At 38.3% G+C, this 26,272-nt stretch overlaps 1 protein-coding gene across 1 annotated transcript in view; it reads left to right on the top strand.

Moving 5' to 3' along the window:
• The window catches only part of LOC104082481 (slit homolog 3 protein-like), a gene marked incomplete at both ends in the record, with an annotated part of 75,625 nt that overhangs the window by 29,317 nt on the left and 20,036 nt on the right, over positions 1-26,272 (top strand). The window contains 4 exons of the mRNA XM_009585621.1: positions 8,364-8,507; positions 11,702-11,845; positions 17,260-17,423; positions 19,569-19,701. Of these exons, the coding sequence (XP_009583916.1) occupies positions 8,364-8,507; positions 11,702-11,845; positions 17,260-17,423; positions 19,569-19,701 (585 nt within the window). The remainder of the gene's footprint in view (positions 1-8,363; positions 8,508-11,701; positions 11,846-17,259; positions 17,424-19,568; positions 19,702-26,272) is intronic.

The raw sequence follows: 26,272 nt of genomic DNA on the forward strand, positions 1-26,272 counted from the left end.
ACAAAATTTAGCATTTTGGTTTTGTCTTTTGAACGTATTGCGCACAACTAGAGTGATTGTTTCAAATAGTCAAAGGAAAATAATATTACATGATATAGATTACAAGGCAGCTTCTTTTGATCATTATTGTTTTAGAGAGGAGAATCAATTAGCTAAAACAGTCATTCAAATATATCTGTATAATTTTGTTAACAGTCTGAGTCCTGGCCTTGTACAATGTATATATTTAATAAGAGCTGTGTTTTGGAAAGAGGATAATATGTTAGATACCTCTTGATAGTCTTCTAAATGGATCTTTCTGAAGTTATTGAAAGTTTTAAACCTATGGCCCCATTGCTAATGTCTCATTTAACTGTTTACTTTTAGTAAGATTTTATTGCTAGAGTCAAGGTAATTTAGGGAAACCGGCCAACCAAGCTTTCTGTTCTGCGTTCATTTCACATGGTTTCTGCCATCTGGAGCTTCCTAGCCATTTGAATCCATGTAAGATCTCAGTGGCTTTGGAGATAACTGTAGTGGGATTCTTATGTCCGTTTTATTTCTGCAAGAGTTTCAGATGCAGCAATGCAGATTTGGGAGTAGGGGTTGTGTTTGTGCAAGTACAGCCCACCAGACTTGGAGAACTAATCATATACATTAGTCTAGTATTTTATGAATGATCCATGAGTTGTAGCTACATTGCACTTAGAAAAAGTTGTTGACATTGTTGAAGTGCTCTGTTGTCTATGCAAATAGGTAGTAAATGGGAATGAAAAATGCATGGTGTATAAAAGTGTACACAAATAGGAAAGTGTCTGTCCTCATTAAACCTTAAGAATTTATGTTTTGAAAATTGGAGAGGTGTGATAGCTGGAATAATTTCTTTCATTTTATTTAAAACTTACTGTAGGCAAGTTATGGTGCTGTCCTTCCTGTTCCCATCAATCACTCAGGTGGGAGGGATGCCTCGACAGGGTATAAGTGCAGCATGAAACAGTTATGAGAGTTTTTTTAAGAGTTTGTTTCCTGTAAAACAAAAAATCTTTCTGCTCTGTTCTTGGCAGGCAATGAAAACTGAGGTGTACCGTTGCAGCTCAAACGGATGGCAAAAAGAAGTAGTTGTGTCATACACCTCATAAAAAGTGTCTCTCATATGGATTTTTTTAGTGGCAGCCTCCAAGCAGAGGCTCTTTATATAATCTTTGTAGTTGAGCTAGTTTCTTGTGTTCTACATGATGTTGTAAAGAAGTATCTCAATTGGAATGAAGGGATTTTCTGAAAAGGGTGTTTTTTCATATAAGCGGAGCAACTTTTCAACCATAACCTTACTCAGTAGCTTGATCCTTAAAAAGCCAGATTAGACTTCTAATACCAGGATACCAGGAAAAAACAAACAAGCAAACAAACACCCCTTTCCTTCTGTGTTATTATTTGGCCTTTACTAAGTATCCTTCTGGTAATAATAGGCCTCTTTCCGTCATGTAAAAAGGGAAATGTAAGGAAGTACCAGTGGATAGGATTGCTGCTGCTGCTAATGGCCGTAACGCAGCAGCTCTGTGTGTGTGGCAGAAACTTCATTAAGTCTTACTGCTTACTGCTGCTATTAAATTAAGAAGGAAGACTATTGATCAAACCCCCATTTTTCAGTGTGTATAAGGGACAAGAATTTTTACTGTTATTTGATTGGCAATATTGACTCTGTCTCATCATATTCCTTGTCTGTTCAAGTGTTAAAGGAAAACAGCAGGTGGAGGAATCTGTCTGGAAATTGCATTGCTTCCTAGGCTTAAGAAAACAGTTCAGAGCTTTGCAGTGGCAGGCCATTAGCCTAAATCACCTTTTTTTCTTTTTTTCTTTATTTGGTAATTCTTCTGAAATGAATCTGGATATCTGGAATCAGGATATCTGAATGGGCATTTGAATGATTGCCCTCTCACTGTCTTGCACTTCAGTTTAAGACTAGTGACAGATCTGTGTCAAGGAAATTTGCAAAGAAACTACTTTAAGAGTACCTCAGTTCCACAGTGATTAGTAAAGCTCCAGCATAATTCCAGAGATAGAGGAATAAGCTCTTACTTCCTCTTGATGGGTGTTTCATCTTGATGCCTCCTCATCTTACATTATGCTTAAGTGTAGCTTTGGTTTGTAACATAAACACTCTGAGGTGGTCTGTAAATTGGACTTTAAGAAGGATTCAGATTTTACTTTTGTTCTAAGTGTACGCTCACATTTGTTCTTTTGTCACTCAAGCTCCGTCAGTTGTCCATGTCTGTCTATCACAGTCTCTTGAGTTTTCTAATAAGATTCCAAAGGGAAGTACTCATAGATTTGGCATTGACATATTAGGGTTGCTCCAGTATGTATATGTGAAAATAGTCTTTAATTATATATTCACATAATAATTTGCACTTGGACTCTTGTCTCAGTCCCTTGCTAGGTTCCTCATCTCCTGATTCAGTGTGGTTTCTATGCTCACCGTGTTTTGCCTCAGGGTAAGGCCAGTGTTCTGTCCCTCTTCTCTCTACCTCTCTCTAGCCACTGACAAAACTCCCACTCTTCTCTCTCAGGCTCCCTGCCTAGTCCTCACACACAGTTACTCCACTGCATTGCCTTGAGCTGTTTTTATAGCCTTCACAGATCTCTCTGGGCCCCCGCCTCTATCCAGCCAAGGACATTACTTCTTAATAGTGCCCTGGACTTGGTGGAGTAGATACTTGGATAGAGAAATGTGCCCAGGCCCAAACTTTGCACAGTCTGTAGCTGTGTGTCCTGCACTGTCTTGAGAGACATGGGAAGATGTCATCTGAAGAAGAATCTGAAGTGAAAAAAACTCTGGAAAATTAGCTCCTAAAATTCAAATTTTCCAAAAAATGTCTTGCAGTCTTCTTGGATTGTGGCAGGAATCTTAAATCTCTTTGTTAAAGACTAAGGATTCAGACAAATCCTAAGAGATTTTCACAGGGAAGATGTATCCTTTGAATAAAACACCTACATGGTAGTTACCAATGAACAAATTTGAAATCAGAACTTATTTGAGTGTTTTGGGCTTTTCACAAAAAGATTATCAGAGTTTTGAGATATGAGAGAAATGGTATTTTGGATAGCTTTATTTCCTGGAATAGGTGAATTTCCTTCTTTTATTTAGAAAAGGAAAAATAAAACTAAAAATTATCTACCTCTAAACATGAAAAGGACATCTGACAGTGCATTCTGTTAAATCTTGCCAATGTTATAAAGTAAACATTAAGAAAAATGGGAAGTGTCAGACCACCCTTGCAATAGGTGGTACTGCCAGTCCCACTTCTAATATATAATTAGCTTTTGGGGTGTAATTTGTCTGTAAATATTCCTGCTAAGCTGAATCTTATTGTATGATGCGTCAGCCCAGGATTTAATACATTTTAATGCAAAACAAAATTGAATTTTTGATACAGAAATGTAAAGGTCACAGACCCATAATGCAAAGGTATGCCACATTTTATTTAGGAATTAAATTGCTAAGATTACCCTGCTGGTTTTTAAAAGGTTAACGTGTCTGTATATGACTTTTTGTTTTTAAAAACCATCAAGTTCAATAATTAGCTGCAAAATCCCATATACATAATGCTACTTTCATAACCTAAATTTTAATCCATCTTTATGTTTAATGCTTTTCACAGTAGAATAAAAAGGTTGATGTAGATTCCTGTAGACAGCTCTAACCAGGTCCAGAAGTAATTTACTGGGTTCTCCAGTGGGTTTTGCAAAATGCCTTGAACTCTCTGTTGCTTTCATTGCATGCTTACCATATTACCTCTTGCAAGTGTAAAGGTATGACTTGTCTCTGAAAGCTAAAGTCACATTGCAGTGACTTCCAGGCTCCAAGAACTATGTTGCTAGTATTTTGCAGGGTGGTTAGAAAAGAGCAATTTGAATCTGCCTGAAGTGTAGGAGAAATACAAGGGTGCGTTTCTGAGCTCCATAAGAATGGGAGCAGCTCCATGACTTGGGTTTTTGCGGGTATCCTACCCCTGTGAGATAGAAAGGCTCCAGAATCTGCTGCTCTCCAGCCCTGGGAGCTGGAAGCTTCTGCCTTTCACAGAGGAGTATGTTGCCAGTGGGAGATCTTCTCACTCAACAGAGCAAGATCGCGGATCAGGCAGGGGTGAGGGGCAACACTACCATTCACAGAGGTAAGGTTTTGCCTTTTGTGGAAGGGAGCATTTATTTGCTCGCAGCAACTACCAAATTCAGCAAGAATCAAACACTGGAGACCCCACGACTCCCTGGGACTACCTCAAGTTGTTAATCAGTGAAAAAACCCTCCAGTGCTTGGGGACTCTCATGGCAGTGGGAGCCTAGAGGGGTCTTCTGGCCATGGCAGACAGGTTCGAGCTCCAAAACCCCCATGGTACCTAACTTAGTGGGAGCAAGGAGATACACTTGATTGCTGAAATGGGAGGCTTAATTTGTCTGTAAATATTTCTCCTACACTGAATTGTATGGAGTGTCAGCCCAGGATTTAACACATTTTACATGCAAAATAAAATTGAATCATTATAAAGTTTGCAGACTAGAAGTCAATTTAAAAAAGAGAATCTCAAGTTTCTTGGGGAGGTAAAAGTAGTTTTTGGAAACAGCTGTTACCTGCTGTTCTTTCCCCTAAGCATAAATTTTGCCATGGCAAATGAGGTTGCAGTCATCTGTCACTTGTTATACAGAAACAGACTTTATTGTCTGGAAATTATATTGTAGAGAGTGTTTGTGGTACATGGCATTTGGGCTCATCATGTGCCTCACTTTTTTGCCAGTGAGACCATCAGTCTGCTCTGCTGAATGAATGTAGGAGTGTCACTGGGTATACTTCACTGTCTGTAGTATTTAAGACTTTCAGTGCCATCGTGCTTCTGAGAGCAACTCACTCTATAAAAGCCAGCCAGACTGTTGGTAAAAGCTGTAAAACCTTCTCAGCAAACATCTTTCTTCCAGAAGAATACAACAGTATTGGGGTTTTCCTCCTAGCATATACTTAAAAATTCCAAACACATCACCAACAGACAGAAATATTCTAGGGAAACCCCCACTCAGAACAAGCTGTTTGTATGATAAAACTACAAGGTTCAAGGTGAGACCAAGCAGAGACTTTGCAGTCGGACTGCGATCTGGTGGTTGTTCTTGTGGGAAGGTGTGTCGGTAATGCAGCAATGAATAGCATGCTGGAATGTTAAAATTGACCCAGCAGGTACAGCAGGATGAATGGTTCTGTTAAATCTGAATAGAATCCAGCTTGTTTTGCGCTGGTTATAAGATCAACAGAAATAATATTATTATAAACTTTAGCTATAAAGTAAATAAAATCTGACTGAAAAGTGAGCTGTGTGAACAATGTCACCTTGATAGCTTCTTAGATCTGTTCATTTCCTATTCACAGCCCCACATAAAGTAAACCCAGGCTTTCTGAAAATTTCTTTTGACCTCTTGCCCAAAATAAAAGTCTGGATATAGGATTAAACTTTATCACCAGGGTAAATCAGGGAGTCAAAACAATAACCTTTCTTGAGTGACCAGGTTGACTACAGGTTCCCATTGGGTCCTGCCAGAGGGCATAGGTATCTTGGGAAATACTCAGGACTCATTTTCTTTTCCACTGTCTTCCAGTATTTCAAGAACAATTCCTTATAGAAGCTTAACGTTGCAAGAGGATGGGGCTTTTCTGTAATGGGAGTTTGCTGTAAAGTCTGACAGAAGTTTTTTCTGATAAAAAAAAAAATTCCTTGTCAAGTGCTATGATCATATATGAAAGATTCTTTTAGTGCTGGGAAGGACGGAGTAGAGCTCTCTGAGTTGCAGAGCAGGCAAAAGTTTCACTGCTTTCATTTTTCAAGGTTTCTATCAGCTGATTATTTTCGCTGGTAATTCTAGACTGAAAAGTATGTAATTTCTCATGTTTCTTATTCTAGTAGGTAAGACTTTAAGGAGGATACTTTTTTTTTTTTGAGTGAATAACTGCTGTCATCTACCTTTTTTTTTGTTGCATTCTGATATAGGAAGCTTTAATTCAGGAAGACAAATAAAGAAATCCAGGTTGGCAGAACATCTGCTTTGACAATACTCCAAGCGGGATTGCAGAGCAGTGTCATCTTTACCTATCTATTATTGTAAAGCTTGTCTTTTCTCTGCCTTGCAACTTTGATTTCACCATAGCATTTAATCTTGGATTTTCAAATCTTTTGTATGGCAAAGGTATATATAATTGCCGCCTTCTGAAACTGCTAGCATATTTTTGGACAATTTTCTGTTGTTGAAATGATCAGGCATTATTAACTCAAATGAGTGAAGTTCCCTATCTACAGAAGTTCTTTGGCAGCAACTAAAATTCAGATGGTTTGGATTGCATAAAGGTGCCAATTCCTTTGCAAATTATGTCCAGCCTTTTTCTCCAATATTTGCTCTTTTTTGCCTTGAGTATCTAATAACCCATATAAAATTGCACCCATTTTTAAATATATGTGACTAAATATCTTCTAGATGGTAAAAACTGACTAATAAACTTTGTAACTACAAGTATAGGTCAGTTTGTAGTCTGCGAATTGAAAGTCAAAGTCCTTGTGTATTATAGTAACTCACCCTCCCTTCCCACTACAGACATTTACTTATTTGTTCATTTCTTTTTGTGCAAATATGCATCATGGCATGATCTTTACCAGGAAAAGGATCATTGGGAGCAATTATTTATGCCAGCATTCAAAAGAGATGCTGGGCTATAAACATTTCCACTAGAGAAATAGCTGAGCCCCAAAATTAAATGCATGTGTCAGAATATCCTTCCTTGACTTGCTTTGACACTGAACATAAACTCTTCATGTGAGTGTTAGCACAGAGTACTAAACTTCTGGAAAGCAAAATCTGCATGTAAGTATTTCTATATGTTTTTATGTTATTTTTGGCTGATTGCTGGCATACTCCTATTCTTTCTGATCACAGAATACACAAGAGGTGATAGGCCACATGCTGTAGGGCCCACTATCTGACAGTTGTTCAGCAGACATAAACCAGCATACTCAAGTTTCCCACATAAAACGTATCTCCAAGACTCAACTTTTTTTTTTTTTTTAATTGAGTGATGACTTCTGCAAAGAACGAGACCCACATTATTTCTATCTGCGGCCATGCTATTGTGTTGCCGTGTCTTCTGTCAACTGCTATCCCAACAAGATTGCCTGTTCTTCTGAGCAGAGTAGCCCAGGTGTTAATCTGATATCTTGTCATTTGTTTTATATCACCTGGAATTGGATTTTGAAACTATTACTCATGCTGCATGTGTACTGGGATCGTTTCTGGAATAATGTGCTATTCAGTATGAGCAATGGTGTTGGAATTTGGCATCTTAATGGGAGCAAGAGCATATCTTTTGCTTTCTCTTTTTTGTTGTACACAGTAAAACAAGGAATAGTGTTTCCTGTCATAAACCTAAACAAACAGGATTATTCATCATAATCTATACAGGGCATCATAGGAGATGCTTGAAGGACTGAGGCCCAAGGTTTTAATGTCCTTAAGGCCTTTTACATAAATGTTTTAAATAATTAAATGCCATTTATTTTTATGCATCTCTAATGGCATTTTATCATTCAGAAGTTTTCTATTCACTGGGTTTTTCACAAATATGAAATATTCAAAAGATTAATTTTGGACTTTATCAGAAATTCATTTGACTCTGTAGATTGAAGTTTTCCAATGTTGATCTATAAGCAAACGTCTTCAGACTGTATAGGCAGAGTAAATATTTAGAAAATAATGCTGTATATTGCAGTAGCTGTGAATTGAGAATTAAGTGATACTCATTTCATTTTGAGTGGTGGTGTTAAATCTAAGTGCCTGGGAGTTCGTGAGTGCACATGTTAAAATTTGTTTCAGAGACATCCAGTCACACAGTTTTGTATGTTACTCCAGTGTTGACTTTAAAAAGAGTAAAGGTCCTGGTACACTAAATAAAAGTGGTCCATATTTCAATGTGTGGTACCTATTTCAATGGTAGTAACATTAACTGATTCTTGCCAGATGAGCACCCAGTCCCAAGCACAGTCCATAATTTTATGGACATAAATCAGATGTTAGAAACCCCCACTGATTGTGTCCCTGAGACCCTTATAAGCAAGAATGACATGAGGTGTAAGAACTGGTAATTCTATTAATGTAAATACTCTTGATATTTCTGATATAATTGTGGTTTTGATGAGTGGAGGGGAGCTATTTGTAAGTACAGTAGATATACTTTTGAACTTGAATGGATGTCTCTCTAGATAACCACATATTCTTCCTATCTTCCTCCTTCCAGTGTGATGATGTATGTTTGGAATGAAACACTAATAATTTTATTATTGTGTCTGGTTGTGTCCTTCCAGAAATCTAAGCAACAATAAGATCAAGGAGATCCGAGAAGGCACATTTGATGGAGCTTCAGGAGTGCAGGAACTAATTCTGACAGAGAATCAGCTGGAATCAGTGCATGGACGAATGTTTAGAGGCCTTACAGGGCTAAAGACATTGTAAGTGCAAAGACCTGTCTTTCTCTGTTCCTCTGTAATTTGAGTGGGAGTGCTCAAGTTCAGCAATGCCTGCTGAAATATCCGTTACTAGAAAACAAGCTCTAAGGCAGGGTCTTGTATCACTGTCGTGAAGTCTTCAATATATTTCTAGTCCTGGGTAGATTTGAGATTTATCAATCAGATTTTGAAGAATTTCAGGAGTAACATGATGGTGAACCTGTCATGGGTCAAATTTGGGCACTTTTAATCATTTAATACTTTTATTATTTTGTTATTTCCTATGGAAACACGGTGTGTAGGAACTATCTATTTTGCTACCTATCTGTTTCCTGTCTATTAATCCATCCTCCCACTCCGCCTCCACCCAAATTGGAATTGTTGGTTTGCTTAAACCAAACCTCAGAGTAGGCTAGGAGCCTAAAAGATTTTTAATATCCTACAACTTAATGAAATCAGTACGTAGAGAGAGAAGAAAGACTCAATTTATTGCTGTCACCAAAACAGGTATAGCTAAGCAACTTTAAGGCAGGCATAAACAAACTGTTACAGATCCTGCTGACAGAAGGTAGCTGGCCACTCACTCTGCACCAGGTGTAGTAGCCCACAAGCACAGGCATGGCTTTGGACTAGCCACAGCATGCTCTTTCTTGCTCACACCAAGTACCATAAAAATTATGTGTGGGTATATTATTAATGTGGTTGTGGTTGGAGAGAATGTGAACGAGACATAGAGTGCAAATGCATAAGAAATCAGTTTGGTGTTACTTTTGTGCTTAGACAACCTTTGTAATTTATTTCTGAGAACTAGCGCTTATACATAAACTCAGAGTACCTAATGCTAATTTATTTTCATGTTAAAAGTTATATTGGAAGAAGGATCACAGGCAAGATTTCAAGATGGTGTCTAATCCACTCCATCCACCATCCTGAGAAGCAGTCAGGGGCTAGGCTTCTGGTGACAGCAAAGACTCATGCCAGATGATGTGTATGATCTGTACATCAAAAATACCTCTCTTGCATAGTCTTCCCTGCTGTAAAAGAAAGCACTTGACTAGGTGGATGCTGTCAGTAAATAAACTCTAGGAATCAAAATGCAATTTAAAATCGGCAATTTATTCATTAGCAGCAAATAGTTCTTATGTTGCAAAGTATAATGGCACAATTACTTCAGTCTCTACTCAAGTGTAAAAAGAAATCCAAGTTTCACTTCAAGGACTTTGGCCTACAATGACGAATAGGGAACTTTTCTTTTGCTGTTCCTTTAACATTATTTTCTGTGGTTACAGCCATCTGTTCTTTAATTTAATGTATGCACTTTACTAAGGGATTTGAAAATACTGTCCATAGATACTAAATTAATTTTTATACTGTAAAGCAGCCTGTGGCAGTGCTCCTAAACAAAATTCAGCATTTTTTAATAAAAAGATGCTTAACATTCAAGCTATCCTGCTGACCTGACCTACATTTCCCCCTAGCTGATAAAGCAGTCTAAATATACACAGCGTGATGTGAGGATCTGTAAGTATAAGTTTTCCTTCAGAAAGGGTACACAGTTCATGCTGAACCATGATATGAAACCAAAGGTTTTGGCTTGAGAGACATATATTTCTATCCATTAATTGACTTTCTTTGAGCATTAAAATTGTGGTCTTTTTCAAAGAGGCCACATTGGACAGGGTCATAGTCCAGTTTTTAAAAGACACTATGTCTTCTGAAATGTAATAAATCACTGTGCAAGAGGTATTGGCATCCAAATTCAGTCATCCCATCTTGCAGTGCTACTGTCTGATACTTTACATACAGAATTGAGAAAATGTTTCCTACTGCTACTAAGCCACTAAGGGCCTTATTTCTCTTATTTACTACGGTATTCATTTTAGAGCTTGTGGTCTTGACCTGGCTTTCAGGCAGCTTAGTTAGTACTCCATGTGTAAGGTGTGTGTTTCTCTGTGCCCTGTGACTCTTTTCTGACATAGTTTCACCCCAGTTGCAATACCAAAACTATTGAGACCATAGTGGCTGTGATAGTAACTGTACATAGAGAAGAATAATACAAAAGCAATGTAATGTCCAGGTCTTAAACACTGAGTATTTGTGATTACACTGTGAATTTCTTCCCTGCCATATCTAATGTCTCTTTGGTGTTTTTCAAGTATCTATTAATGTAGTATTTGAACGCCCAACTCACAGATACCAATCTGAGATTTAAATCCAGACTTCTAAGGGAGTCTGAATTGTCATTGTTCACTGCATGAATTTGATACCAAGGAATTAACCCTCCTCAATTTGGAGGATCAATTCACTGGAACAGCAGCATGAGCTGCATATATTTTGTGGATTTTTGGTATTATGTTTTAATTACTGAATAATTTTTCACCTAGGTAGGAATAGCACAACTGTGTAGTGATGTTTACAGACCCAGATGTTGATTGGCGTGCAGCGTAACAAATACACGAGCCTTATTTGCTATGGAGTGAAACAAGATACTACAGTCTTTCAGATTAATTAGGTTTTATTGTCGAGTTCATTGTTACCATAACGACTTAGAGAGATGTATCTTCCAAAACACAGCACTGATTCATCTGGTACAAGCACTGAGCAAAGACCATTTTATAGGATGGTTATTGCTTTCTGTCTTGTCAATTAATGATTATAATGACGTTTCAGAGCTTACGTTAGGTCTGGAAATCTTTCCTAAGCTATTCTTGATTTCTGCTGAGGATGCTGTTTCCTTCCATGCTTTTGCAGTGTGGATTACAAAAAACATCCATGATAGGAGTAGAAGTAATGCAGCTAGTATTGTTATTGTCACACATTTCTGGCAGTCCTTCTCAACTGATGTCTGAAATATATCTTCACTTACTCTCAGATATTTATTAAATTAAGACTTTAGTGTTTATTTCAAGCTTGCCACTAGTAATAATTTTAATCGCATACTACTTTCAGATGTGGAGCTCCCATCAGCCTCTAATGTTGTGTGGAAGAAATGCAGTTTAAATTCATGAGACAATGTTTACATGAATCTAGCCCTCCTTTAGCTGTGTTGTACTTCAGCTATCAATAAAAAAACCTCTAAATAAAAATAGAATACAGTGCTTGCCAAAGCATCTGTTGATGCCCTAGATAAAGGACCTCCTATCCTAAAATTATACCCCCTCGCAGTAGTTCCTGATTCCCTGTTTTAATCCTTGCAGGATGCTGAGAAGCAACTCTATCAGCTGTATAAACAATGACACCTTTGCTGGACTGAGCTCGGTGAGGCTTCTTTCTTTGTATGACAATCACATCAGCACTATCACCCCTGGAGCCTTCAGCACATTAGTCTCTTTGTCTACAATGTAAGTTATCTTTCTACAGTATGAACATGTCATGATGCTGTTATTCTGTGCTTTCCGTTTAAGAAGACAACGTTTGAGTTTCAAAATCAAACTGCTTATTGTTCATATATGGAAGACTTCATTTAGATGTTTGGAGGATTCAAGGTGTGATTTAGAAAAACATTTGAATTGCTTCAGCTGGAGTGGCTGAAAAAACTTTGACGTTGCCAGCCTCAGGCAGGATGACTGCATGTTTTGCCATGTCACAGCCTAGTGCAGTGCACAGTAGAAGTTCATGTAAAACAATCTCTGCAGATTCAGAATTGCATAACTTATCACACATTTTAGCTCCCTGAAGCTGCTTTGGTTTCAGTAGAGCCTAATTTTGTAAGAACAGCTTTCTTGGATTTCAGTTAAATCAGTTAAATATCAGAAGAAATCTACTAGCTAATGCTTAGATTTTTCAGAAGAGCCTAAGAGGACAAAATACTCCAGTCCTACTGAATGTGAATATGAAAATCCCAACCTAAGTTTTTGTGATAATTCTTTTATATTTCTCAATCCTTCTTTGAAGTATTTCCCTTGCTTCTTAAATATATTTACATGCTTTTTGTAGTGTGCCCATTTTAATAAAGGACAGACTAATAAATATGGAAAGAAAGTCTGCTCTTTGTTTCCAGCTGTGAATGGGGATCCTGATGTTGCTGTTAATGGAAGTTGTCTGCTTAATTCCCTTCACACTGCCCTGAAAATACATCCTAATTGTCCAGTCAAAATAAACTATTGGTGCTGTTGCATTTCAGATTTTGAAAGTATTATCCATCATGTTTGGGGGAGGAAAGAAGTGTTGAATCTCAGCTGTTTTGTGGCTCACATTTTCATTTTGTTGTTACAACTTTTCACCAGCAAATCAGTTATCATTCTGGCATTAGCTCCATGCAGTGTAAAGAGCCCAGACTTTTCTTCCGTTTACTTTCTGTAGTCCCAAAAGCCTCCTTGAAAGAGATGGACAAAGAGAGAAACACAACCAGATTATTTTATTGACCATTTTCAAGTCACAGGTCAAAGCGAGTGGTACTTCCTGAAAGCTTGTTCTCATTGTGCTGCAAGCACTGCCTGCCTGCTTCTCGCGCAATTGTCCCTGTGCTTCCTTCCGCGGATCCCTTAATAGCTGTGACTCTCTGAATCAGTCTATAAGGTCCCTACCTTATTTGCATAGAAGCGTCTTTGTCATATTTCTTCTTTTTTCAGCTGTGGATGAAGATTATTACAATTTCTAGCAACAGCAATTAAAGCTGCTGCTAATTAGAATGCATTGCTTTGGCACTGACTTATAGTCAAGTTGGTTATGGCAGGTTCCTAGCTGTGCCTTGATGAAAAAGTTTGTTCTTTGACACATTTCACTCTGTGCTTGATCCACAGACATGAGAAAGTGTGCTTTTAACTTCTTTAGGCATTGGTTTAAGGCCATAGTGATATTTCACATAAAAATGCAAAATTCAGATGTGTTCATTTCCTAGCCGTACTCCATTGTAGGTGGATGTATTAGATGACAACACTACTGAAGATAGATAGTATGACTGCTTTTCCTGTTCAACCCACACTTTGTGAGTTAATCGGGTATTGTAATGACTTATTTTTGCATCTATTAATGTGAGCCAGAAATTCATACAAATTTTAACATTTCCATTTTTATCTTGGCACATTTACAGGACTAAAAAATATCATTCCTTTTGTTATTACTCTTTGTGAGTCAGCCTCATTGATATTATCAAAACACAAACAGCTCTGAAAATAATGCCCTGACTAATGGTTTTCAGTAGAGGAAGAACATCTATTTTTTAGGTTATTGGTAAAAAAATAGCAGTTTCTATTATTTATTACTAGTTAAACTAGGTAATGTAGCATCCTAATTTGAAGTGTTCGTGCATTTCTGCATACAGAGAGTTCAGTCATGTCTTTCAGTCCTTACACAGTCAAGTGGGCATGTTTGCAAGCAGAACTGGTTTTCCATGAATTAAACCTGGAGCTATTCTAGTACAAACTTAACCTGAATTCCAGGATATATTTTCAACCTAATTTTGACAATATCCAGGTGCATTTCAGCATGTTTTTCTAGAATCCATTTAAATAGCTAATATTCTGTGGCTTCTTTGACATTTTTAAGAGGCATTTGTAGTAGGATATGCATATTTCATTCCTCAAGACTTCTATTCCCCCTTCATTTTAAAAGTATGTCTGTGTCCTTGAGTAAACATGAATTTAATGTTAGTACGACATCTTTGCTAAAAGCTTGATTGCTTTGTTTCTGTTTGAGTGGTTAAATCACTATCTTACGTGTAGGAACTCTGATTACTAATTATGAATTTTTATAACAATTTGTCTGCCCAACATTACTGTTTGTGATTTAAGAACTCCACTTGAATAGCCAGATTCCACAATAAAGTTTTTGCAAATAATTGGCCTTTCCAGACTTTCAATTGCTTTCCAGGTGAAGTAGGGAATCTCTTGTCCCACATGACACTTTATAGAGAGCCTTGATCTTACATTTTTTCCAAAAATTGCATAACTGTCTTGCCATGGAAAGAGCATGTATGTAGGCACGTGTATGAACTTCATGCTACATTAAAGCAAAAAATCACTGCTCTGCAGTTGGAAAAGGACGAAATTTAGTTGTTGCTAAAGTGGCAGGAGGATGTGTGTAATGCGTGACGATAAATTTGTCCTTTTTTCCCCACAGTTATTTGAATTTCAAAACAGTAGATTTGTTTCTCTATTTATTCATTTTATATGTAACAACTTATTTCTTTCTTAGTTCCTAAGAAAAGCATAATTCAAATTCTAATCCAAGGGTTTAATAAATTTTAGGTCATATGTTAACCTGTGTTTGCCAAGAAGAAAATGAGGGTTTGTGGATAGTTACTGCTGCTCAGCTAGTGACCAGTAACACATTAAGTCAAAGCAACCTCTCCTCTGTAGAATAGGGATAATTACTATTTTGACGGGAGCATTTTGTAGATTGAACGTTCAAATGTTTCTGAAAATTTTTGATATATCTCAGTAAGATGCTCTCTAGATGTGCAAAATGTTCTTTACACTCAGAGCTGCTGGTTTTCCAGACACCTGATTATATACACCTGCTGTTTGTTTCCAATTGTGGATTATTTCATTCTAAGGATTTGTGTCATGGAAGTTGTTCTGTGAATATGATCTCACTCTCTTCCATCAGTGGAACAAATGGCCCTTGAAGCATTGGTTCACTTAGCGTTGGAGGTTTAAATACTTGCTTTAAACACACTGTTCATGCCAAAGTATGTCAGTACGGAAAATATACAACGCATCCTGCATGTGGTCCCATTATGAATTAAAGAAAATGGAAAACAATTCAGGAGGAAAGTAACTAGAATTAGAGTGATGCTTTCAGTGCTTTTCTGCACATTCTGCCTGAAAGCTTCTATGTAACCTGTTCGTTTTCTTACCTTTATACAGCAAGTTAGCCTTGCCTTTGAATCCTAGTCAGCATGAACTAGGTTGAGTATTTTTATTATTGAACATTATGCTGAGTTTTTTACTCCCCCCAGTTCTCCCTCTACACAGTGTACGATAGTGTGTGCTAGATCCACATGTAATTACACACCCAGAGCTCCAGGCTAGTGCAGTGATTGAAGTATGCTTTTTTACAACGCAGAGAGCAGCTGTAAATTATATTGTGGGTATGTGATGTTGGCCTAGAGCCTACATAATTTAGGAATTGGTTTGGGTTTGTTTTCTTGCTGCCACACCTCAACTGTGCCATATGTTTTTGTCTTCAGCACAATTGTTTTCTGAAGGAATTGCTTGGCTGAAAACCTAATGTGATTTTGACTACATGTTTAGGTTTGTAAAAGTATGTTGCAAGTGAAGACTTACAAGGTCTTCAGCTACTACACCTGCATTTGAAGAGCCTGTTTTTTTAGGGCCTTAAAATTTTTTGTCTTTAGGATATGCTATGCTTTAGAGAAATTTCATTATCATCTTTTTTCTGTACTGCCAAAATAGTAACTCTCAGACAAACTCACATAGATGTGAGAATTCCATCAGGGTTAGTTTAGATACTTCATTTAGATACTTCATTTTCCATACATCATTTTTCTTTGATGAGGCAACCTCAGACTGAGGCTATTGATTCTCCCTGTCTTTGTACATAAGATAGTCAGCCTTCTTTTTCTACCAGGGATATCAGCCTCTTTCCTTCATCTGAAGGTTAGTCATAAAAAAGCTCACACACAAATTATGGATAGGCGTTTCAGTACAGGACTCCAGTAAAAAGTTTTTTTCCAAGATTCTCAGCGCTAATTCTAGTTAGCTTAGAAAGATGGTTGCTTAAAATAACTGTCACCTTACACTCCTTTCATTCAAAGGTTCACAACCTATTAAGAAACAGAAATGAATAATATCTTTTCTATATTGACTATCTATGTTACAAGTGCTCCACTGAGAAATTGCTATACATCTATGTTTTCATGGCTTGACCACAGGATGGATAGGGCTTTCCTTTTTTAAACACTGCTAACCCAAGCTGTGTTAAGAATCCATCCCTCTCACAGAGGCTGTCAAATGGTTGCTTTGGGTACTGCAAATAGTATCCACAAAAAATCCACAGTGCGGCAGCTAGGATGCAACTGTATTTGAAAGATATTTTGGGAGCTGTAGCAAGATTTGATGCAGACCTCACAAAGTTCAGAAGGCAGTAGAGCAGATGCTTTTCACTACAGATATACTGATCTTAGAAAGCTTCATAAGAACTGGCTCAGGCTGACAGTGCTGCTTAATATATGTATATATGTACATACAGAGTGCTATCCTTACTATTTCAGTAGGAAACCCAAATTCAGGTTGCCAGTGGCTCCCATCTGGCGCTGGTTTGTATGGTCTGTAACATGGGCAAGTGGAAAGCATGAGCATACTGGGGCAAGGAGCAGTGTGCTAAGCCAGCTTGTCTGTACACAAAGGGAGTGGTACATGTAGGTCTGTGCTAAGGGTTCGCAGTGCTCTAAATGTTTCCATGGCATTACCCGAAGAAATGACACTGAAGATCATCCATACATGGGTGCAGCGTGTAAGGTGAGTTTAGACTGGGATGTGAGCTGTAGCTTGGGTTGAAATCCACTATACATACAGCCCTGGTAGTGATGTATGTATGTCTAAATAATAGTTGTAGCAGCAAGTGCTTTGGTTATAAACATAGATATATATGCATGTATATATATTTTAATTGCAACCCTAGTCCTAGTATAAAACCTACATAGAACATCCCTAATCTGTAGAACAGAGGAGGATCTCACAGAAACAGATGGCAGGAAAGAGCTTGGACTTGGAACCCATCATCTTTCTGTAGTTATTTCAGTATTTCTGTATGTTCATGTTTGATGCAATTATGTCTTGTTCCGTTTCAGTAATTTGCTGGCTAACTCCTTTAATTGTAACTGCCATTTGGCCTGGCTGGGAAAATGGTTGAGGAAGAAGAGAATTGTCAGTGGAAATCCACGCTGCTTGAAACCCTTTTTCTTAAAGGATATTCCAATCCAAGATGTAGATGTCCAGGACTTCACCTGCGATGGTAAGAAAATCCAATTCGATTTGGCATTTATGATAATGTTGGCACTTCTGTGAGGACCTCCCTTTCTATAAAACAATACAGCACGGTAAACAGTTTAGTGATGAGGAAGATAGCCATCTAGAGCTGAAGATTATTGTTCCCTATCAGGAGTTTATTTTTAATCTTGATTTCCAGTTTCTGAATTTCTACTATCTACACCTAAATACAAGAATGAATTTATTATAGACAAATGCTCTGCTTTGTATAATCCCAGTATAATCATGGCCCTTCCTCCCACTTCCTTATTCATACACTTAGTTAACACTTTGAAGCCAGTGGGAATGGAGCTTGCTTGGAAAGTCTTGGGTTTGGATGCTGTTCAGTTTCACCAATAACAGGTATGAATACAGGGAAATAAAAAAACTCAGATATTATTTGAAATGACTCAGTGATGCTTAATGCTTTGTCGGGTCCGTATAGGTTTAAAAAAAAAAAAAAAATCCTGACATTTCTTTCATTCTGCTTGTCTTCTGATCAAGCAGATTTTAGAGAAAATAATGAGAAAAATTGACTGATGAATGCACTGCTACTTGACTTGTAGGCTGTGATTGCCTGTTAAGACCAGATATGCTGGAGCTGCAGTTAGTCATACTTCTAAAGAAACTATAAGAGTGATAGAAGTTTCCTACTTAGAGTAGAAATTAAGTCCTGTCCTAGTCGAGCAATCTAGCAGGTGCTTGGGCTCAGAGCTCAAGGGACCCAAGTTTCATCATTAAAGAATAATTAGCTTTTAGTTTGGGAGGAAAAAAAAAAAATCCTGGTCCACAAAATGACGTTCCACACTTGGGAGCTTTCTCTATCATACAGTCACTCAGACAGCTGTGGTGAATGGAAGGTAGATGGTGGCAGGGTGTAAAACACAGAACATAGGGGAAAATTTGATATGCTGAAGAAACATGCTCTTTCTGCAGGTTTATGAAAGACTTTGAATTTTGTTTACAGTCATTAAGCTCAGCTGGGCAGAAAAAAAAAAAAAATCTTTCCTGTTCTTCTGTAGGCTGGTCGTGCTTCCCCATCCCTCTGAATACAAATTATTCCCTACCCATACATTTACGGGTAATTTTGCTATCTTGTATCAGGACTTCCAGTCTTATTTTAATCTCAATGCTCATGGGTACATCCAGCAGAGAGAAGAAAGAAACAGATCTGTCTCAATTAGTCCTTGCATCAGTTTAAAAAAATAGAAGGCAGCACATAATGACAGCTGGCTGTGTGCTCTTGGATTGCAGCACTGTGTCTCCGTGCTGGTCAACTCAGGCTGCCTGTACTCACAAACAGTTGCGTGGTTCCTCTCACTGTCATCTAGAGAATGTGCCACTAAGTGTTTCCTTTCATACACACCATGATACTGTAGTACGCATTTGCCTTATGTTTTGCAAAGCCTGTTGCTTTTGGGGGAAGTCCATGCTTTAATGTTCTTAACTTCAAAGAGTTGGTTTCTTCTGCAGAAACCGTATTGTTCTTCAATTACAAGATTTAATCTGCTGTTTATGGACCTTTGAATCCATTTTTGGAGAAAGTAGATATTTTTATGTGTGCACAGATGGATCGCCAGCAGTTGGAAGTATGCTGCTCAGTTTGTTGTTTGCCTGGTTATCCTTGTCAAAAACAATGAGGTTTTACAATTCAGATGATAAATGAACTTCCAGGCTGACTTTAAAAAGTAAAAAATTAACATCTAAAAGCTGAATTTAAAACAAATCTTCCTAAAGCAGAGTAGATAGTGAATATCATCTAGATGAATTTAAGGGCAATGTTCTGGTCAAGTTCTCCACTTCAGCTAGTACATTGGGGTGGGGGGAGGATTTGGGATTCACATGACTGATTCTACTGTAATTTGCAAAATTACAGAGAAGTAGATACTCCTTAGAAAAAAATATTTATTTAAAAATATTGCTATTCAGTTTTTGAACTGATGTTCATGCTGCCTAAAGAACCTGTATAAAGGCAGGTTGATCCAAAGCATTGGATCTACTTTAAAATATTGTGATGGTTACCATGGATTCAGGGATGTCCCTCCTTGGTCCTTGTAAGCAGTTATCTTCAAAGGCATCACTCTGGGCTGTAAAGCTGACTTCCTAATACTCCATTTCTCTCCCTCTGCAGGTAATGATGAAAACAGCTGCTTGCTTTCACCTCCTTGTCCTTCCCAGTGTACCTGTATGGACTCGGTGGTACGTTGCAGCAACAAAGGGCTGCGGATATTGCCCAAAGGCATTCCCAAAGACGTGACTGAGCTGTAAGTTACCTTTTACATAGCTCCTTTCATGAGAAGTTCATGAAATTACATCATAGTGAGGCTTTGTAGGTCCTTGGAGGTTTTGCCTTTGACTTTAGTGGCTGGTGTTTTGTGCTTTGGTGCTTTCCATAACAGTTTTGACTTATTTTTGTACTTACTTGTCCCTTGACTGAATACATTGCTCTGTAATGGGAACAGAGTTTATCTATCCTTGTACCCATTAATTCTGTGTGTAGAGAACAAATGCATATATTAGTATCAAATAATCCTGTAGTGCTTCTGAGCAGCCTAAGCTCACAACAGGCAATTTGGAAGGATGATGAAAATACATTCCTGACTTACGCAGCTGTGAGCTAATTATCCTCTGAGGAGATTAAAAAAAAAGAAAAAGAAAGCAAGCCAGTGGTGGAAACAAACAATGAATTCTTTTCTCCAAACCTCATGAATAAATTGTAAAGTAAATTCATCCTAGTTGAGAACCATCTTTCTAGTCATCTTTTCATCTACCCCTCGCTCTGACTTTATACTGGATTTTGGTTCTTTCTGTGGAAATAAAATACACTGGTGGAACTGCTTGGCTTAAACAGTTGGCAATAGAAGTACTGAGCTTTTCCCCTTTAGGTTCTTATTCAAATCTATCCCAGGTGAGTCGTTACTGAAACTTGTTACAATCTCATCAACATTTCAATGTGAAAGTAACTGGTTGAGTTAGTTGGTATGTTCAGTGAATTTTGTGATGAATTAAAATCTGATTCTGCTATTTTTTAGTATCTGTTTTTACTGTTTAGTAACAAGGCAGCTGATGAATGAGATGCACATCTTTTTACTCCCTTCACAGTGGGAGAATGCACCATTTGCACTGTTTTAACCAGTGTTGTAATCAAATACAAGACTTGGTTGCTGAATGAGGAGTGTACTGAAAGGGTATGTGGTAACTCAAATTAACATGGAAATTTTGCAGTAATTAATACATCCTTGGAACACTTTAACCAGGGCATGGTTAATAGTGGTTTGAACTAAAAGCCAAGTCCTGGCCTGTATTCCCTTATATATTGCTATCAGCGATAAAAAGTCTGCAAGGTGGTTTCTGCTCTGTTCTTGTTCAGGTTTCTTTGCATTCAAATATGACCTGCCAACAATAAGATATCACAGATGTTACTTTGATTTCCACTGCCACACTGAGGAATTTTTATGTTTAAATTTTGCATATTGAGTTTTACTGATGCTATCTGATACACTGACGACATAACTTTCACAGAAAGAGTGAAATTAATCTCACATTCTTAAAAACTGCTATATTTCTTAAGCTATTTCTTGGCAAATGAGGCAATAGCCTGGGACTGAGCAGTTTGAGTTCATAGGAGCTTACGTGACTGTCTTCTTCAGTAGGAGCCTCTTGGCTGTGCAAGCCTCTAGTTCGGCTTTCTGCTTTCAATCCAGGAATGTGTCAGCAGAACACAGTCAGCCATGGACTGGCTGGCTCTGAATATTCCATGTTCTACAAATATAACCTTGAATCTGTCCCAGCTGTCTCAAAATTCAATCCTGATCTCACTCTCCTCTCACCAACATAAACTGAGCTCCTTATTTGTATCTATACCAAAAGATGAGCTGCAGGTACTGAAGCTCAAAATTTTATGCGTTTGTGGAAACTGTGACAAGAATGAAATAAATAAATAAAAAGTTAATCAATCTTACTTGCCTTACTTCTGCTTCCGGATTGAGATAAAGACGTTGCCCATAATCTAAGGGACTATATGATCTAGGTCCCAAGTTGCTGGTGTGAACTTAAGTATTTTTATTGTTCTGTGTTTGAGAAATGTCATTGCTGCTATGGTAAACAGCGTCTCCTGTGGAACCCCACCTCTTGCCTCATTTTCAGGACAGCTAAAACTTGGCAGAGAGAACCCAATAGCTTTCTGGGCACAGGGTGAATGAGATTTATCTTGTTCAATCCATTTACACTCTTCACACCAAAATACCCCCATTTCCCTAGGGCAGTCCTAGATCCCTTGAACTGTGTCCTAAGGCTGGAGTATCTTCTTAAAGCTGTTTTGTTTCTGTGGTAGCAGTGGATATCTGTTAGCACTTGAAACCGGAAAGCGCATACATTACCTGCTGCAGAAGATACCACGCCTTTTGCATGGCTAGAGAGAGCCACAGCAGTCTCCAGGGCAGGGATGCCCTCACCTTTCTCGCTGCTACAGTGGTCACAGGTGCTCAGATAGGTTAAAAACCCTTCCCCCGTGTTACTGCAACCCACACTGCCTTTCTCCCCTTCCACGCTCTCATGTCAGAGACCTCTGGGCAGTGTGCTGGGGTCTCCGTGCTCCCACGAGGCACTCGCACAAAACCACGGTCACTAAGGACAGAGGCCATGCCAAGGAGAGGACGAGGGTGTAAAGAGCCTCTTGTCCTGGTAGCCCACAGCTCCCTCCCTGTGGGAGGCCTGAATGGTGATATGATGCAGGGGAGCATTTTAGAGGAATTTTTATGAATGCTCCAGTCTGACATTTATAAACTTCCATTACTGATGTATTCATTTACAAGGCACATTAGCTGCAGTGCTTTTTATTAAACTGCAGTGTGTTTTTATACAACATGGTTTAAGAAAAAGAACTGCCATGTATCTAGATAAATCAGTCTGTTATGGGTGAATATAGCCTTCTCAGAAGTTCTTTTAAATCCTTTTAGGGGTCTTAAAATAGCCTTAGAACAGGAATTCTTTCATTGTAACAGGTATTAAATAGCAATGTGCAAAAATGAACATACCTCTTGCACAGGCACCTAGGGAAAATGCTACCCTTTGCTGGGTCAAATTTCACTGTACCTAAGCTCAGCAAAAAAAGATCACCAGCAATGTTTTATTACATGGTGGACTGGAGACATAGGCTCGCTCCTTCCAACTTTCTTCCTGAGTTTCTGTTTTGGATGTGTATATAGACAAAACATGTGAAAACCATTATCTCCTTCATATTTAGAGCTTGGAATGACAGGAGACATCTCTGTTTGGTTTGTACCACCCTTGGGAGGAGGGATTACCTTGGCAGGGAAGGCTTCCCATCTAGAATAGAGTTGAAAAGATCACTAAGTCTCCTGGCTTTTTAGAGGGATGATGATGCAAGAAATTTCTTTTTCCCAGCTATTCCTTCACAAACCCCCGTCATCATAGGCAAGCCTTCTTTCAGCTTCCTGGGAATAGGGAAATATTATGTTGTTTCTTGCAAATTCCTTTGCTCTATATTTGTGTACTGCCTACATTTTTTCCCACTGTTTGCTTGCTCTGGAGAGAAGCCTTGGGTTTTTTGAACATACTCAGTTTTCTAGTCCGGATGTTCAAAAGTAAAATGTTCATGCAATGAGCTAGTTTGGAACTTAGCCTCACTACTGCTTAGTGTTTTAGGCTTTCCTTTTCTTCCTTTTTTTTCCCCAAATCTGTTTGAACTAAGTTTCCCATGCTCTTTTTCCTTTTACATATTACCTCAGTGTGTGAACCCTAATTTTTTCTTTTTTTTCACAAAAGTATAGTCTATTTCTACTAAAGTCTTATCTGACGGCATCCAGCTGCTTTTATGGACCTACAGCAAATAATATTTTGCACTGGGGAAAAACATTGGAGGCAATTATGTGGATGGCGTGTGCATAAGCTGTAACATAATGAGCATGGTGTATTTTAGAATAAATATGTACTAATCACGTCATCTCTAGACTCCAAATGTTGCCATGACACTGAGCTATGATAGCACTGATGGGATTGTTAGGAAAACCTGCACCCATACATCATTGTTAGTGACTTTTTAAATTTATTTATATTAATACATATTAATATTTGCATTACTTTGCCATTTCTCTCTCTCTCCTCACAAACCGTCTCTCTCCTGTTTGTGTTTTTGCTCTGCATGTTAGGTTCATTTAGCCTGCAAGCTTGTTCAGTACTTGGCACAACAGTTTTCACAAGTGGCTGACCTGCTTACTAGCAGAGGAGTCCCATTGAACTGTCTTTTAGCTCTTTATTCCCCACCTCCAGTTTGCTGCCTGTTGCTGCCTTGGCCTTAGCATGGCACCTTTATTCAGCTGAGTCTCCAGTTGCCAAGACGGTTCTGACAATTGCTTCCCATACATTTGCTGCCACATCTACTTGGAGGTATTTACCACCAATTGCAACCCTGCTTTCCCGCTTCCAAGGCACTTGTGATTTTTCTTGACTTGTGACTAAAAATAGTGGCTCATACCTGGGCCGTACAAATTGTTGCAATAAATATGCTCTAAGCAGTTAGTTATGATTCTATGTAGAATGTTCTAACAATTCAGTGCCATTTTTCAGTATGCCTATATTGCTGTTGATCAAACGGATAACTGTGAAGTGAGATATCTGATGAAAATCATCTGCTTGAGAATGCAAATGCTTTTGCTTGTCTGGCAATCTGCACTGTTTTATACACTGACCCTTAACACAGACTTCAGTGAATTTTCCTTTGATAATAAAGGAGAGAACCAATTTAGATCAAAGCTTAGGCTTACATGGTCCTGTGTCATAAAGGATTTTACAGCCTGCTTAAATCACTGCAGAGGAAAACTCTCCCATTGAGAGAATGGATAGTTCTGTAGAAAGAAATTTTAGTTACAGCTGAAATAGAGGACTTTGAAATCTGCATTTCAAATCTGATAGTTTAGAAAAAGTAAATAGTATCAATACTATAAAATAATGTGTTCAGTGACTGCTGAAGTTTGAGTACGTATCGGAAAGGTGACTTTAGCACTAATAGAGGTAAATTTAACTTTAGGGTCTTCACTTTTCTCTCAAACGCAGTCATGTTTCTGTGTGTCAAACCTGTAGGTTGTGGTCTGACATACAGTCCAGAGTCTATATTTGCCAAAACTTAAGAAAGTTCAAGATCCAGATTTGTCCTAGATCCATACTTGAATTTTGTTTCTTCTCAAGAAACTGTAATTGAAGCTCTTAAAATATATGCTTTGTGGATATGTTTCATCCTTCACAGTCCAATTCTCTTCTAGACCACCATTTTTAGGAAATGAAACTTGCCTCAAAATTGTAGGATATTAGATATCTGCATTAAAAAGTTTAGACTATAACTTAATTTTAGAGCTGCATAAAATTGTCGAGTATCATCTTTTCTTGTAATGTAACATTTTATATGAAATATTTAAAGAAATTAAGGGAAGGGCTTTGTGCCTTTTCAATTACTGCCTGAGAACTGATTTCTCTCTCCAATTTCTTCTCGTAGCACAGATTGCCACTGTGAGCTTGACTTTATGACTGAATAGACGTTTCAGTACAAAAAAGGTTCCAAGTGATTCAAATCATTACTTGATGCTTTGGCACCTTGTGCTGGTTATATCACCTTCTATCCAAGTGGTTTGAGTATAAAAATAGACAAGTTGGAAAAAGAACAGCTGTCATCTTTTATGGATAGTTTTAAATTTTTTATATGTGATGTTAGTGTGTGTGGAAGGTGCTGGATGAGCCCCAGGGCTGCTGCAGGCACTGGGCTCCGAGAGCTGGCGCAGTTGGTGCAGGCACAGAGCGAGGCATGGCCGTGCCCGCAGTGCTAGCCATCCTGGCCAAACAGTTACCTGTCTCCAGCACTCGGTCATGTTTTAGAAGAAGCCTTTCCTGGTACGTGGTTGGTGCCATTTTATGAGACATGAACATGTTTTGGGGTTTTTTTCAATTTTGGCTCTGGTAATTGCTTGTTGGTTACAAGTCATTATTGAGACTTCAGGATTCCCAGCAGCATTTATGGGGTAAAAAACAATTTCCAGTCTGATATATTAAACTACAGAGTCGAGAGACTTTAGGAAGCAGATGAGGTTGCTTTGGATACTAGTCGGTATGTTTGTATTAAGGCAGCTGACACCCACTCTTGACTCTGTCTGTATATTAATAACTTGACTCTGAGCATTAACATTAGACATACATTTTTTTTATTCATGCCAGAATTTCTTTGCATACCAGATGCCACGTACATCATCTTACTTTGGCTGAGGATTGAAAAGAATTAAAACTACAATCTTCCTTCCACATCATTCTGTTATGGTTTGGTTTGGTTTGTTTGAGCAGGGGGTCTGCAGCTTCGTCCATGGTTTTTTATTTATTTATATATATAAATACGCAGAGTTTTGTAACTGGGCTCTGCGCCTTCACCCTCAGGAATAATTGTGTTATTCACTATGTCCAGCTTCCAGTCCTCTTGCAGCCCCCGTACATCATTTTCAGCCCAGCAAGGTGCAGAGCTGCTGCCCCTGCATCCCCTCCCTGCTCTGACAGAGGCCTGGCCCGCGGCGGGCAACAGTTCACCTGCAGCAATTGGTTTCTTCAAATGTTGCATCTCAGATCCTCCTGATTCTTGGCATGCTCTTATGCCCTAAAAACTCTGGTTAGTTCAGATTCATTGCACTTAAATGTGCTTTCAAAATGAATGCCTTTTGCTTAGAAAATATTGCCATTCTTCATATAATGTGGTGAAAGGTTTAACTGGTGAATTGTTCTTATGCATGCATGAAAAGTATATAATCAGTAATTTTTCAGTGTAAAATTGTGTTTGTTCAG

The sequence above is a fragment of the Fulmarus glacialis genome, unplaced genomic scaffold (genome assembly GCF_000690835.1).
Source record: "Fulmarus glacialis isolate BGI_N327 unplaced genomic scaffold, ASM69083v1 scaffold27619, whole genome shotgun sequence".
NCBI lineage: Eukaryota > Metazoa > Chordata > Aves > Procellariiformes > Procellariidae > Fulmarus > Fulmarus glacialis.